Genomic DNA, 15,970 nt, shown 5'->3' with positions numbered 1-15,970 from the left:
AGATGAAGGCAGCATCAGGAGCCATTTGGGGTTCAGGATCCAAGGATACTACGACATGGAGGCTGCCATGGTCGGGGATCGAACCACCAACCTTCCAATCAGTGATCGACCGCTCAATCAACTGAGCCACAGCCACCATGATCTCTTTAAAAAAAAAATTCAAAGAAAATCCCAAGAATGAGGTGAGTTATCATTCCCACAAATAGCATAAATCATATCAGAATTGCAATATCAGTCAAAATAATCACTATTAGATGCTTTTTTCTGAATCATGCAGTATATTAAACATATTTTAATGTGTCAAGACTGAATCAAAGTACAAAATTAGTCATTTTTAGCTATTTGTGGGGTTAAATGTTTCACTACTTCATGCAGTAGTTTCACATTTCTGCTTGTTTTATTGCCTCAGTTTTCTGTTTATAAACTAGTTAGATATATTCATATATTGAACTGCATGTCAGACCCTGGACTGTCTCATATGGAGTTTCATTATAAACATTGACACAGCGCCACCAGGTGGTTGAAATGCCTGAGGCTGCTTGTTCTGTAAATGCAGATGAAGCATAATAAAACAACACATAAATACATAATGAAACAAACACCCATAAAATAGTTCTTAATCAGACCATAGGAATTTAAGAAGACAATATGCTTATATGGCTTTTATTTATTAAGGCACATAACAGTGGTATTTATTTATGACCTGTAAAGGTTCCAATGGAATGCCTTTTAGTTTGAAAAATATATATTTTTTGTGCGTGATACGGTTAGCTAGATCAGTGGTTCTCAACCTTGGGGTCCCGACCCCAATTGGGGTCGCGAGGTGATTTCTGGGGGTCGCCAAAGCATTTTGGAAGTCAGCTCTGTCTCCACTGTGTTAAAGTGTTCATGTGTTAATGTGTTTTAGTCTTTTTGGTCATTTAATGTCTTTTTTTGGTAATTTTGTGTTTCTTTTAGTCATTTTGTGTCTTCATTGGTAATTTTGTGTCTTTTTTTGGTCATTTAATGTCTTTTTTTGGTAATTTTGTGTTTCTTTTAGTCATTTTGTGTCTTCATTGGTAATTTTGTGTCTTTTTTTGGTCATTTTGTGTATTTTCTGGTCATTTTGTGTCTTTTTTAGTCCTTTTGTTTCTTTTTTGGGTGATCTGAACTGTGAGTGTGAGATTCTGTTCAGTGAGCGGGGGTCGCGGACAACATGCATGTTAAATTGGGGGTCGCGACTCAAAAAGGTTGAGAACCACTGAGCTAGATTACTATACAGTTATAAAATTTCGCTGCATTATAACTGGAACACCAACAGGGAATGACCCAATTGTAAAGTCTTTAGCTCATCTTTCAACAGCATCTCTCAAACTCTGTTATCTCATTCACATCCAATCATCAGCCATAAAGTGACGACTTACAACATCTTCAGACAAACAATGTGCGTATTTCGGCGTCAGAGACACTTATATTTGGCGGCAGTATCTCGAGACAAAGAAAAAAAACAAGCAGTCCCTTTTAAGGAGAGAAAATGATATCTAAAATGATTACTTTTTAGTCACAAATTTCATAGTTATTATAAATGTTTTTACTAAAACACTTCTGAAGTTTTAAAGTATTAAAATACCTGACGGAAGAAGTTACAATGGATAAAATGTGATTGTCAACATGTGTGTAAAAAAAATTGCATTCCCCGGTAGCTCAATGTGAACTTTCAAGGTGAGCAGAAGATCCCGAAGAATCCTGGATCCACTAATCGGAGACCAGTTTGTCACATGGCAGCAGGGGGGAGGCTCCCACTCTCTTAGCACAGTCGTTCTGCAAAAATAAAATGAAAAAATTAAGATGAATTAGCAACAATTTGTTTAATCAAACTACATAGCAAGATTATAATAGTTTTTGGATTTTTCATTAGTTTTAGTTTTATTTCGTTGTCAGTTTTTGTTTTCAAATTCAGTTAGTTTTAATTACTTTTTAGAGTGAGTTTGGTAGTTTTCTTTATTTTTTAGGAAAATGCTTAGTTTTAGTTTAGTTTTTATTAGTTTTAGTGTTAGTTTTAGTTTTTTTGTAATGGGGTATTTGTTGGGTGCGATATTCAATAAGGTCACAATAAATGTTGCCTTTATTTCCATTGTCTGATCCATCTCAGCCCCAATAAGTTTACTAAGACTCTCCTTTTTATTTTTAGTTCAGTTAAGGAAAATGTTTTTTCAATTCTAGTTTTCGTTATTTCCTTAGTTTTCGTTAACTATAATAACCTTGCCACATAACAGTATATTAAGTAGTGAAAATGAGCCCTACCGTGGAAAAATAAAATGCTGATTAAATAAACGCACTAATAACAATTATATATTTGAAATATATAAAACAAATCTGCATAATGAGTACTTTTACTTTTGTTACTTTAACCCATAAGAACCCAGACCCAGTTATCCATAAAGGAAAGTTATGGGGGATATATCACAGACCAAGTAAACCACATAGAACACATTTATGATGGGGTTTTTTTGGGTAATTTTGTGTCTTTTTTGGTCATTTTGTGTCTTTTTTTTTTTGTAATTTTGTGTCTTTTTGAAGTAATTTAGTTTTTTTCTGTCAATTTGTGTCTTTTTTTGTAATTTTGTGCCTTTTTTAGTCATTTTGTGTCTTTTTTAGTCATTTTGTGTCTTTTTTAAGTAATTTAGTGTTTTTTTCAGTCATTTTGTGTCTTTTTTAGTCATTTTGTGTCTTTTTTAAGTAATTTAGTGTCTTTTTTTAGTCATTTTGTGTCTTTTTTAAGTAATTTAGTGTTTTTTTCAGTCATTTTGTGTCTTTTTTAGTCATTTTGTGTCTTTTTTAAGTAATTTACTGTTTTTTCAGTCATTTTGTGTCTTTTTTTGTAATTTTGTGTCTTTTTTAAGTAATTTAGTGTTTTTTCAGTAATTTTGTGTCTTTTTTTTTAGTAATTTTGGTCATTTTGATACTGCCTCCAGCGGCCCCCAGGTAATTTGAGTTTGAGACCCCTGTTCAAGAAGATTGAAAGTGTTTGTTACACGGGTGTCACCGTGGGTTCTTATGGGTTAAGTATGATGCTGATACTTTTGTCCTTCACTAACTTTTCAATGCAGGACTTTTACTGTTAGTGGAGTAATTTCACAGTGTGGTATTAGTATTTCTTTTTCCACCATTGAATGTTTCTAACCATGTCCAGTTTATTCTTTTCTCTGCAGCTCTTACCATGTAGTTGACAACATTGATGTGGTAAGGGATGCCGCCCATCTCCTCACACTTCTTCATGTTCATCCTCTCTGGATCTCCAGCAGCCAAAACAGGAGCGCCGGGGTCAGCCTGCAACAAACACATGAAGCTCACAGCAATTAGCAATTTAGCAATTTGCTTTGTTCCATTTTCTTTTAAAATGATTCCCATCTCCCCACAGCGAGATGATTTTTGGAGATGAAAATCTGATGATGTTCTCTTCAGAAATTAATATCAGAAATTATTATCAAGCTTATTTAACCATTATAGAGATGCCAAAATCTATATCAGCTTTGAAATAAAAATGTTTTCAGAATTGATACACCATTAGTCACTGAATAAGCCAGGGTTGTTTAAATTGCCTCTCTTGTTTTCTTATGTTGTATTTATTTACATATTAATTACATTTTATTTTCCTTTTGTCCAATATAAATTAATTAAAATCTTGATAACGCTTTATAACAAGGTCCTTAATAACCATTAATTAACAAGTAATAAGGCATTGTTCTCGCTTTAGATCCGGTAGTTGCAAAAAGCATAGTTAACTTATAGTTAACTTATAATAGATGAGCAATAAAGTATATTTTAATATCAATAAGCAAACAAATTAAGATTAATAAAGGCATGGCAAAGACATAATGGGTGGGTCATGGGTGTTTGTAATGCCATTATTAACACTTATATAAGCTTATAAACACACAATAATGTTAATAAGCATCTTGTAAGGACTTACAAGGGCCTTATTACTTGTTAATTAATGGTTATTACAAGGACCTTAATATAAAGCGTTACCAAAATCTTTTTTATACCTTTATCTCATCCATTTTAATTTAACATTATTATTATTATTATTATTATTATTACTTTACTAGTATAGTATATTTTATAGTTACAAAAATTACATCACAAAAAAGCCTTTTTTCATTTTTATTATTTATTAATTATTTTTATGTTCTTTTTATATCTAAAATTTTAAAATAAAATATTCCACACACAAAAAATCCCCATCTACAAACATGTTTCTTTAACCCTCTATGGTACGGTGTTGCCCTCAGTCAACATTCCCATTTTTGGCCTTCCAAATTTCTATAATGCATGTTTTTGAGTGTTCTGATAATTTAATAAAGGGGGAAGAGTTTAGGGAACCAATAGCAACGCTTTAATTTGTCACATGACCTCCAGGAGGCCATATTGAAACCCTATTTTGCAGACTCTTTTTCAAAGGAAACAGCTTTGCCATTTTGTGTCACAAAAAAAATCACTCAAAACCTCATTTCCTGGCCCTTTTTAGGTTCTGGAAAAATATATATTCCTACTGATAGGTGAGTAAACCTTCATTTTTGATAGTTGCATATACTTAGCATGTTCAATGGGTCGTTGGTTCAATGGTACAATGTTGCCTACAGGCAACATCCAGACAAGAAACCGGTTAAAAAAGATCCTTTTATAATGTTTTTAAATTTGAAATGTTATGTATTGTACCCTGTTGAAGATATTGAATCTTAAAATAAATTATGTTAAAATGAATTTAAAAACATTCTTTTTCAGTTGCGCACTGTTATGATACAATGTTGCCTACGGACAACAAACTTTTTTTTCTTTAGATAATGTTTATTTAGTCTAAGGCCCCGTTCACACGAGGACGCTCGCGGGTAAAAACGACAAAATATTTTATCGGAAGTGCCTTTCGTTTAGACGGTGACGGCGTTCTTGGGGCTTAAAGACGCAAAAATCTGAAACCACCTTCCAAAGTGGAAAAGTTAAATCCGCTCCGCCGTATCGTGTCGTCTACACTGACAAGACACAAAACTCTGATCTGATCTGCTCACGTCACGCATGTGTTTACGTCACATACATGCTCCAGTACAGGGAAATAAACAAACGTGGGATTATTTCCATGCGTCGGACCTTCAAGCTGCTCTGGCAGCTCTAATAAACTTACAGGAGTCTTTCCACCAAATGTACAGGATATGTACAGATAGTATTAGTGAACAGAGAAGGATCTGGAATTACCTCTCTCACATTTTGGATGCAGCAATTCGTTGGAGGCGAGCCAGACGGCTGTGAACGAGACCTGGGAGAACTTCTGCATGCCCAAAGATGCTCTTATCGCTTTAAGTGATGCCGCCTGGCTGCATACAATCGAATTTCACACACTTTTGCGTCACCGTATGCAGCAGATTTCCTCCCGAAAATGCTCGTCTAAACGAGGAATAAAAAGTGAAGACGCGACGCCACTTTTGCGTCTTCTGTTCAGACCGTCCTCGTGTAAACGTAGCCTAATTTAAGAAAAAAAACACTCCAAACTTTTTTTTCCCTAACTGGCATAATAATGTGTACCATAGAGGGTTAATAAGCCTGTATTCAGGCTTTGCAGCAGGAAGATGTACTCACAGGGTCCATGCCTCTCTGGATGGACAGCAGGTCGGCCATCCTGTCACCGAACCCGAGAGCAAAGTTCTCCGGGTTGATTGCAACAAAACACTGTCCCTGCAAACACAAAACAGGTGATGACAACACAGGGAACTGACCCAATATAAACAGTAAATGGAGCTGCGATGTGACGTAATAAGCGGTTATCTTTTGGGTAACTCGCTGCCAAAAACTGTGTTTCCACACATACCTTTGTTTCTGATAATCACTGCATTGTGAAGTAAAATCTCTTGTGCATCTACTTATTATATGCTCAAAAAGTTTTTGTCATCTGAATTATTGGTAACACTTTACAATAACCATCTAAGTGATGTTTATAGATGGTTTATAAACCAATTATTATTAACCATTTACAAAATTCTATACATATTTAATCTTTAAATGGTTTCAAGCAATTTCTTAAAGGTATAAGAATAATTTTGAAATCATTTACATACTTAATATGGTGTTAAAAATGTTATAATGTGTGTAAAGCTATTAATAAACTAATAATTATGTTTGTTTATGGTAAAGTAATCTATTTGGCATTTATAAATTATAGTTCAACATTATTACATTTTCTATTCACCATTCTAAATGGCCTATATATGGTTTATAAATGATGATTAAACATTAATAGACTATCTGTTTACCATCTATAAATGGTCTATTTACCATCTATAAATGATGGTTATTGTAAAGTGTTACCGAATTATTTTACTAAATTATCTAGCTTCTTATTTTACTCAGTAATAATCCCAAAGGGGAGCAGTTTGTTTAAACCAACTGCTCAGTCACAAGCTGTTACTGAGTAGAGGAACATAACACATCTACATTATTAAACTAGTGGCTTTTATTTTAACTGGTGGTGGTCAATTTTCAAGCCAACCTCCTTGATGTTGCTGTAATAAACGCAACTGCAAAACAGCAGTCAATCAAAAGTTCTGTCCCTGTCCAAATCAAGATGGATAAATGTGGCTCCAGACATTTTAAGAACATGTGAAACATGTTAAAAACTGAAATATCTTTCTTTATCAAATGTATTTACCTTTTTTAAATACAAAAATGCAGTTATGAGTTAAAAGTAAATAATTTTCTACCCATTTCTCAGTTGTTTCACAGACAAGGCAAGAGGACAAGGGTCATGTCTCTTTTTTCTTTTTTTAATGGGGTCAGTATGTCAGTACGACACAACACAAGCCAAAGTAAATAGAAAACACCACGTACCAGGTTGGCAACACGGTCTGTTACTTTCCACGTGCGGACACGGTTGCTGTACTCGGCGCCAGCCAAGATACCACAGAACACCTCCACCATCATTCCCAGACCGTAGCCTTTGTAGCCTCCTGAGGGCGACAACACAGACACACAAACATCAGTCGCTTCATGAAGAGAATTGTATTTTAATATATATAATGTAATGAACCTGGTCTCACAGGAATCCGTGAAATAGCCACAGATTCGCTTAACTCAAAATCCGTGGAATAGCCACGGAATAACTCAAATTTCCGTGAAACTGACACGGATTTTGCTACAATGTAAGTTAATATTTTTTCCTATTGGTTTGTTCCAAGTCACGTGACTTTTAAGGTCCTGGCGGTCAGAACAAAAAACATGGCGGACAGTTCTCTCATTTTTAGTGAAAAAAATCAATATTTTGACTTAGTTTCTGCATAAAAATGGATTTTAATCACATTTCTAGCGAGAAATATATGTTTTATTTTCTAAATATTCACTCAGTGAATGTACATAATCACTTTGTATGTTGGAATAGCCACGGGATATGACTGCCATTAAGCTGAAAAATTGTTGCTGCACGAAGAACTTTCTACTTTAATTAAACTGACATATTCCTACTGAGACCCACGAGAGTCATATTGCAGAAAAAATATGTAAAATATGTGCACAGGAATATCCTTCTCCACAAATTAGTAAACTGGATGCAGGTAAATTATTTGGAGGCAAGAAGAGCTCAGTGCTCTGGCAAAAGTTTAACCTCTGATATGGGTCGGCTCTGGGATTTTCAGTTTGTAGTAGTTTATTTGAGTGAATGAAAGCAGATTTAAATTTTCTGAAAGAAAAATTGTTATTTCTTTGTACTGCACATGACAGACTGACAGTCAGCCAGTCAGAGTAGTGTTGACATTAGAAAGTGCACAATTCAGATTTAACATAAGGGTAGATAGAAGGATTATTTTAACATATTTGAATGTGAGCAAAATGTCAAAAATATAACTGACAAAATATAATTGACAAAATGTCAAAAAAAAAAAAGCTCTTATTCTTTTCTCTTCTTTTCTTCTTTAACATATAGCACTCCTTTAGTAATGACAGTTAGCTCTTAAAGTTATGTACTTACTTGATTCCTATGGTCTATGTCTAGTACCTTCAGGTTGAATGCACTTATTGTAAGTCGCTTTGGACAAAAGCGTCAGCTAAATGACATGTAATGTAATGTAATAACTGCAGTCAGAACCGTATAATTTCAGGATCTTTCCTTCCTTAGTATTTTTTATCAGCTGTTTTCTGACCTGTGGCTTCACTGCCGCCGATGGGCACCAGTCCTCCTCCGTTCAGGACTTTCTTTGGGTCGGGGGTGAGCTTGCCCTGGGCGTCACAGCCCCAGCCCTCAGGGATGGGGTCTCCACGACGCTCATGCAGCTCCACCTGTGCACAGCAACCATTGAAACACTGAGTAAGCAGACTTTTAAATGTAGCATTTCCTGGGGCGTCCCGGTGGCTCACACTGGTAGAGCGCGTACCATTAAGGCTGAGTGCTTCCTGCGGCGGAACCGGGTTCGAATCCGGCCTGAGGTCCCTTTGCCGCATGTCCTCCCCTCTTTCTCCCCCTTTCTATCCATCACTTTCAATAAAAAGCAAAAATGCCAAAAAAATAATCTTTAAAAAAATGTGCTCAACGAGTGCATATTATAGCATAAAGTAAAACTAAAAATGTCTGTTTAAAACCTCTGAGTGCCAACTTTACCGTCTTTAAGAGGTTATGTACCACCATAGTGTGTTGGGAAGGGGGGTAATTAAAAAGTTAGGCTGAATTTTTGTGAGTGAAAAACTGACTCGTGGCCACATTCAAAGGCGTAAATTGACCTCTGAACACAAGACATCTGAATGATAATTAATCTAAAGATACCCACTGGTCCCCCCTTTACAGACACTTTAATACTTCCACTACTACTACTACTACTTTAATACAATACTACCACTGCATAGTGGGGTGACTTAACAGTCTTTAAATTGCATTTAGTGGGTATAACTGGAAAGCTGAGACTTTTGTGGCTTCAGTGAGCTAAAACCTCACTGTATAAAATGACCTGTTGTGACCTCTGGGATAATCACAGCCTCATAAAACTTTGCAACCACAAATGTATATGTTGCATTAATTATTGGCCTGATTCCTCCCCCTAAAGAGTCCCTCTCCCCTCTTAAAAAGACAAAAAAATGGTTTATGTGGGGTCTGTAAGGGTTAAACTTCTTTTTAAGTATTTGATAAATTATTTGTGGCCTCTCAACTCCATATTCTTTGAGTATCTTTGTCTGAATCAACTCAATTTGGTGGAAAAAAATAAATTCAGAACTCCATGACCAAACATTGCAATATATTAATTTTAGATCTTTAGAGCTACTAAACAAACAAACACGTGGTCTGAAACTAAAAAACAGCATCAAACGTGAAACGTTTCTTGACACTGAGGAGGTTATGTCCTGTATGTCAGGCATCCCTGATGTTTTATTAGTATGAACCTGATTCAATTCAATTCAATTCAACTTTATTTATAGAGCGCTTTTCATGCACAAGGCAGACTCAATGTGCTTCACAATGGATATACAGTACAGGCCAAAAGTTTGGACACACCTTCTCATTCAATGCGTTTCCTTTATTTTCATGACTATTTACATTGTAGATTCATCAAAACTATTAATGAACACATGTGGAATTATGTACTGAACAAAAAAGTGTGAAATCACTGAAAACATGTCTTATATTCTAGTAAGCAAAGGGTGGTTACTTTGAGGAATCTAAAATACAAGACATGTTTTCAGTTATTTCACACTTTTTTGTTAAGTACATAATTCCATATGTGTTCATTCATAGTTTTGATGCCTTCAGTGAGAATCTACAATGTAAATAGTCATGAAAATAAAGAAAACACATTGAATGAGAAGGTGTGTGTCCAAACTTTTGGCCTGTACTGTACATAATTACAGTTAAAAAACAAAACAAAACAACAGAAAACAAACAAAAACAAACAATTAGAAAAAATCAATTACAAATGAATTGAAGAGTGCAGGTAGACAAGCTATGCCATATTCACCACATACACACTTACTTACTCACAACCTGATCTCACCTTTCCAAGAGCGACGGCTGATGTGGCCATATCCAGAACAAAGCTGTCTCCGTCTTTAGCAGGAGCTGCCACGGCGATGGGGTTGGTGCCCAAAGTGCACTACAAACATCAGGTACACAGTGTCAGAGTGAGACAGAAAGGGCATTTATGGCAATAAATATAGTTTATTATTATTTAGAAAAAATAATAAAAATGTACCTCTTTACCACGTGTGGGAACCACAAGTGGGGACGTGTTGGTGAATGACATGCCCTGTGGTGGTCAGAGTTATCACACATATAATTTGAGCCAGTCAGGAGCACAGCACATTCACACACATTCATAGATAAAGGATATTCAAAGGGCTAGTCATTGGTATACTTCCATTTATAAGGCAATATTGGGACGGCTGCCTTCGTACATTTGCACCTTAGGCCGCGTTCAGACTGCAGGCGAATCTGATTCAAATCAGATTCCTACTCAAATCTGATTTTTAGGGCTGACTGTCCACACTGTTTTTAGCAAGTGTCCAAATCGGATATAGCTCTGTTCAGACTGGGCCACATTATTGACTGATCTGACAGGTTGCTATAGTAACGGCATCAGAGCGTCTGACGTCATATAATTGCGACAGCGACAAGAACAACAACAACAAACATGATGGAGGCAGGTCACCTCAGTATATTGGCCTTATCACTGTCCAGTAGAGGAGCAGAACATCTCAGATCACCAGGGGAGAAACCGGGCGGATGGACGCCCCCGTCGGGCCGCATGAGTCGGGCGCAGCTGCCGGTGGACACCTCGTCTCCGCGCTGCCGGCTCTACGCCGCGTAGAGTGACGTCACGGACAATCAAAACCGATCTGAGTGTTTGGAGGTTCAGACGGAGACGCATCTGTCCAAATGCGATCTGAAACTACCTCCCGAAGGTGGTTTCGATCCGGTTTGCAAAAATCGGATTTCATGTGATTTGTGACTGTTCAGACTTCAAAAGAGCCATCCAGTTCCAATCGGGGTGGGCTAAAAATCGGATTTTGGCTGGCAGTCTGAACGAGGCCTTAATTACTGTGAGAAATGCAGGATCTTATTCTTTTCGTTCACAAGATCAGTTGTTGCTTTCTGTCCCTCATGCTCGTACGGAGTTGGGTAAAAGGGCATTTGTTTACTCTGCACCTTATGCTGGAATATGCTACAGAAAGACTGGAAACTCACTGACTTTAGTTTCTTTGAGCACTTTTAAATCCAAACTGAGAGTTATTGAGGCCAATTCCACAACATGCACTAGTTTCTCATAACGCGTTTAAGGTCTGTGTCTGATGTAAATATGTAACTGTATTTTGTGTTTGCTGCCTCTTGGCCAGGGCTCCCTTGAAAAAGAGGTTCTTAATCTCAATGGGATATTTCCTGGTTAAATAAAGGTTAAATTAAATATATATATATATATATATATATATATATATATATATATATATATATATATATATATATATATATATATATATATATATATATTATTTTTTAAATACAATTCATTAAAGGCAGATAAATCTTTCACTCACAATCATGTTTTCCTTCAGAGCTTGCATGGCGTAGTATCCGGCAATACCGTAATGGTTGGAACCTAAGAAGGAAAAGCGCAATACAGTTTATTTTTATTGTTTTATATGTTTGTGATGTCTTAAGTGAAGTAAAATTCTTCTTTAATAAACTGAAGCACAATTTCACTGCCAAACCCTACTTAATCCGTACTTTTCCCTTTCTAAAGAAAATCCTATTAATTATAATCCAATGCACTTTGCAGTCATCGGATACTATTGTGGTACTAATTTTCTACACTTAACCGCCTGTTATATGAGCCAAACACTGCTAAACTACACATGAACGGTGAAGATAATCCCTTTACGCATGATGAACATCAAGAACACACCTGCAGCTTAAACTAGAGCAAAAACGATTTTATCAGCTAATGTTGTTTGGCCGGATTTTGAATGCTCTCACCAGTACAGAGGCAGTAAAATGTTTATCCTGCAGCTCAATCAAAATGCATCAAACTATTTAGTTTTCAATACAATTAGATCACTTTTTGAACCATTCACCTACAATCACAGCAACTGTACCAAGATGCCAAAATACATATACAGTACAGGCCAAAAGTTTGGACACACCTTCTCATTCAATGTGTTTCCTTTATTTTCATGACTATTGACATTGTAAATTCATCAAAACTATTAATGAACACATGTGGAATTATGTACTTAACAAAAAAAGTGTGAAATAACTGAAAACATGTCTTATATTCTAGTAAGCAAAGGGTGGTTACTTTGACATGACATGTTTTCAGTTATTTCACACTTTTTTTGTTAAGTACATAATTCCATATGTGTTCATTCATAGTTTTGATGCCTTCAGTGAGAATCTACAATGTAAATAGTCAAATAAAAGAAAAGTATTGAATGAGAAGGTGTGTGTCCAAACTTTTGGCCTGTACTGTACAAAAGAAGACGATTTGTACAGCAGTTACAGCAGCATTTTGACTTTTATCTCTTGACCACAACCAAAACAAAAGTGTGAACACGCATCAAAACTTTGTCTGACACTCACCATGTGCCACCACCCAGCCAACGCCAGACTCTTTTGCCTTCTTCATGGCCAGTTTCATGCAGAAGTTTCCCACCACAGGACCCAGCAGGTTCTTCCCGTCCACCAGTGCTGTGGCAGCGCTCTCCTTCTCCACCACCGGCTCACCGTCCTTGGCACAGATTCCTGATTGGATGTCCTTTACATACATATCTGTTGAAAAGTATAGAGACAGCATATTACTACCATATTTGAGTACAGACACAAAAACCTCCCAATCAAGGAGTTAAAGGATAGGATAAGCTCTTCTGCATTACACTTATTGCTGCACAGTTTACCATATTTTTTTCTTTTTTACCACTACAGTTTTGCTGAACCTGGTCTCACAGAAATCCGTGAAATAGCCACGGATTTCGCTTAACTCAAAATCCGTGGAATAGCCACGGAATCGCTCAAATTTCCGTGAAACTGACACAGATTTCGCTACAATGCAAGTTAATGACAGTCATATCCCGTGGCTATTCCATGGATATTTGTTCCTATTGGTTTGTTCCAAGTCACGTGACTTTCAAGGTTCCGGCGGTCAGAACAAAAAACATGGCGGACAGTTCTCTCATTTAGTGAAAAAATTTATATTTTGACTTTGTTTCTGCATAAAAATGGATTTTGATCACATTTCTAGCGAGAAATATATGTTTTATTTTCTAAATATTCACTCAGTGAATGTACATAATCACTTTGTGGTGAAGATCTCGCCAGAAAAATATGACTGTCATCAACTATTCCACGAAATCCGTGGCTATTTCACGGATTCCTGTGAGACCATGTTGGTTTTGCTGCCACATTTAAATCAAACATGCAGATAAGATGAAAACTTTCAGCGCCCGACTGACCCATCCTGTTGAGTCCATGGCTGTAGTGTCCCCTGTGGTCTCCCTCCACCAGCACCTCGGCCAAGCTGCGGGCATGATGCTGCTGCGTGCCCACGGCTGTCATACACCTCTCAATGAAGCCTTGCACCTCCGACTTGCTAATCAGACATCTGCAGAGAGGAAAAGTTGAAAATCTCATGTTTATGTCCTCAACTATGCATGTTAAAACATCAAACATTCTTTAATTACTGCATATTGCATTATAATATCTGTAGGAACGTCAAAACATTTTGAACAATAACCCTTGTGTTGCTATCAGCTACAAGATTATGTGTTTTTGTTTGTATTTTGCATTCACTGTTTGATTCCAATGGATTAAAAGTGAGGAAAAAATTGGGTTTTAGTTGGTTAATGAGCATGACAGTAGGTTATATGCTCAGTTTTTGTACCCAATGTTGTGCTTTTTGTTCAATTCTTCTGACCTAATGTTGTTGCACATCAGAGAAAATCAATTTAGTCAACATTATCTTTTTTGGCTGATGCTTGTTCTGTTCTTAAAACCAACATTCGTATGAGACGGAACAGAACAGACAGTTTGACTTCTGGCCTAAAAAGCAAAGGTAAGTCCTGCAGGGGTGAAGCCAGTTTTTGCCCCATATTTTATAGTATTTGACCGAATGGACAACCCCATGATAATTCAAAGTTTGAAGTCCGTCTTTACAACAGTGATTACACAACCTGTAAAACATATAGATGATATAGGTCAGGACAGTAAAGCCCTGCTGATGTTATGTTAAACTGTTCCTAAACTGATTGGAGCAGAAAAATTCTGATGGTAGTTTCATTTATTTGCACATATCCCATATATAAAAGACAACAGGGTTTACAGAAAAAGTTTGTGAAGATACCTCACCTATTAATATACATACTTAGAAATGGATAAAAAGACGAAACAAAGACTGCATAATCCAAGACTAAGCTGTAATAATTTGTATAGAGGTTTGTGTTTGTGAAGTTGAGATAGATTTAAATTAAATCCATGACGTGCAATAAATCTTTGCTAATTAAAGTCCTATTTTAGATGTTTTCTAGGTAGAACCACTGTAAACAAAGCAGCAATGTTTCTGTTGACTTTACAAAGTCATTTTGAGCTTTGTGAACGTAAGAACTGGCAGCACAACATGTACAGATGATGTTTGGCTAAATTGTTAGTCTTTCTCTCTCTGCAGAGTGTCACGCTTTAAACAGTGGTGTCACTGTCTCTGTTTGTGTCACAGAGTCATGTGCAAGAAAAGCCCTCAGGGACTGCAATAATTAACCAGGAAGCTAAAAATATGGGTTGAATACATTCTTGTGGGCACTAAGCAGTAAGTAAAGTGGTCGGTCAAACGAATAATCATTATCATGCCTTTTATTCAAAGATTAAACTTTCTGGTGAGAAAATAAATAAATTCTTCCTTTGAAATTCGCTATGCATGTGATCAGATATGATCTGAGCTGTCACATGCTTGACTAAATGAATAGCACATGGTGCCTCAATCAAAAGCAGATGCAAATAGTTACAACACCACTGTGGCAGAGTAAAGATTGTTAAATGGAAGAAAAAATGCTGCAGAATTTTTTTTTTAAATGTACAAGGATTTGCTGATATTTAAACACTTTAGGACAGATTATGCTTAAAAACACAGATAATACAATTTTAATGTTCACCTAAAAGATTGTCAGAGTTCAATGTTAAAGACCAAAGTTTAAATGTTTCGTAGTATTGTGTCACATTTCATCATTTTTCTCTGTAAATTCAATTCCAGTCAAGAGACAACTTAATAAATAACATAATTATTAAGTCATATATCTTCCAATCAACGTGGTTAACAAAATCTTCTTCAAAAACACTTTTCTAGAACGATAAATGTTACGATTCACTGTGATGAAACATGCCTCAACGACTAATAAGAACAATCATAAAATCGTGCTTTAATTAACATTAACGGAACACATCTATAGCAATGAAGTTGTTTACGCGAGTGTTTTCTTGTCTTGTATGCAGAACACATCGGGTTCTACTTCCTGTCTTCCTCCTCTATTGTCCTTCTCATCCTCTTCTCCTTCTCTTGTTTTTCTATTGTGCTTTGTGGTATTCGGTGGTGAGAGTGGAAAGTTTTGGAATGAACCATAATTAGGTCCAGATATGGGATGTGGGCGAGCTGGCTCTTCCTCGTGATTGGATGATTCTAACTTCCTCTCCGAAATCACATCGTGTTCTGTGCAAAGTGCTCCTGCTTAAAAACCAATAATTGATGCAAGTCGTCGAATCTTCTGCACCTCAGAAAGTTAAACTAAAGACGATTGACATTGATTCTTGAAACGGGCATTGGACTGTGAGACAAACAACTCCAATTCAAAAATTCAGACTAAAATCTGCAAGATCTCGAGAATCATTAGAATTCTTGCAGCTTGTTTGAGACATCACCTATTATACATTTAGGATTTCCCTCATTGATTATGTGCTGCAAGGACATTTTGTGACATTTGCTCAACTGCTATT

General features: G+C 36.3%; 1 protein-coding gene across 1 annotated transcript; it reads right to left on the bottom strand.

The window, feature by feature from the left end:
• Positions 1-647: 647 nt before the first annotated feature.
• Positions 648-13,639, bottom strand: LOC131972944 (uncharacterized oxidoreductase YjmC-like). The gene is made up of 10 exons (XM_059334766.1): positions 13,447-13,639; positions 12,578-12,766; positions 11,536-11,597; positions 10,197-10,250; positions 9,999-10,097; positions 8,163-8,298; positions 6,859-6,977; positions 5,614-5,709; positions 3,199-3,309; positions 648-1,800 (listed from the first exon to the last, which is right to left on the bottom strand). Exons 1-10 carry the CDS (start codon positions 13,622-13,624, stop codon positions 1,735-1,737), a joined length of 1,110 nt encoding a protein of 369 aa, XP_059190749.1. The 5' UTR covers positions 13,625-13,639; the 3' UTR covers positions 648-1,734.
• Positions 13,640-15,970: the final 2,331 nt, after the last annotated feature.

Source organism: Centropristis striata, chromosome 6 (genome assembly GCF_030273125.1).
Source record: "Centropristis striata isolate RG_2023a ecotype Rhode Island chromosome 6, C.striata_1.0, whole genome shotgun sequence".
Classification (NCBI taxonomy): domain Eukaryota; kingdom Metazoa; phylum Chordata; class Actinopteri; order Perciformes; family Serranidae; genus Centropristis; species Centropristis striata.
The sequence above is the reverse complement of the archived record's forward strand: the minus strand, read 5'-3'. Positions and strand labels throughout refer to the sequence as shown.

Bases quoted from the DNA above. Each gene is read 5' to 3' on its own strand.
- LOC131972944 (XM_059334766.1), bottom strand. From the start codon at position 13,624: ATGAGATTTTCAACTTTTCCTCTCTGCAGATGTCTGATTAGCAAGTCG. The intron at 11,598-12,577 runs GTGAGTGTCAGA...TTTCCTTCTTAG, and splicing joins TGGCTGGGTGGTGGCACATG to GTTCCAACCATTACGGTATT. The intron at 10,098-10,196 runs GTACATTTTTAT...TGATGTTTGTAG, and splicing joins TTCCCACACGTGGTAAAGAG to TGCACTTTGGGCACCAACCC.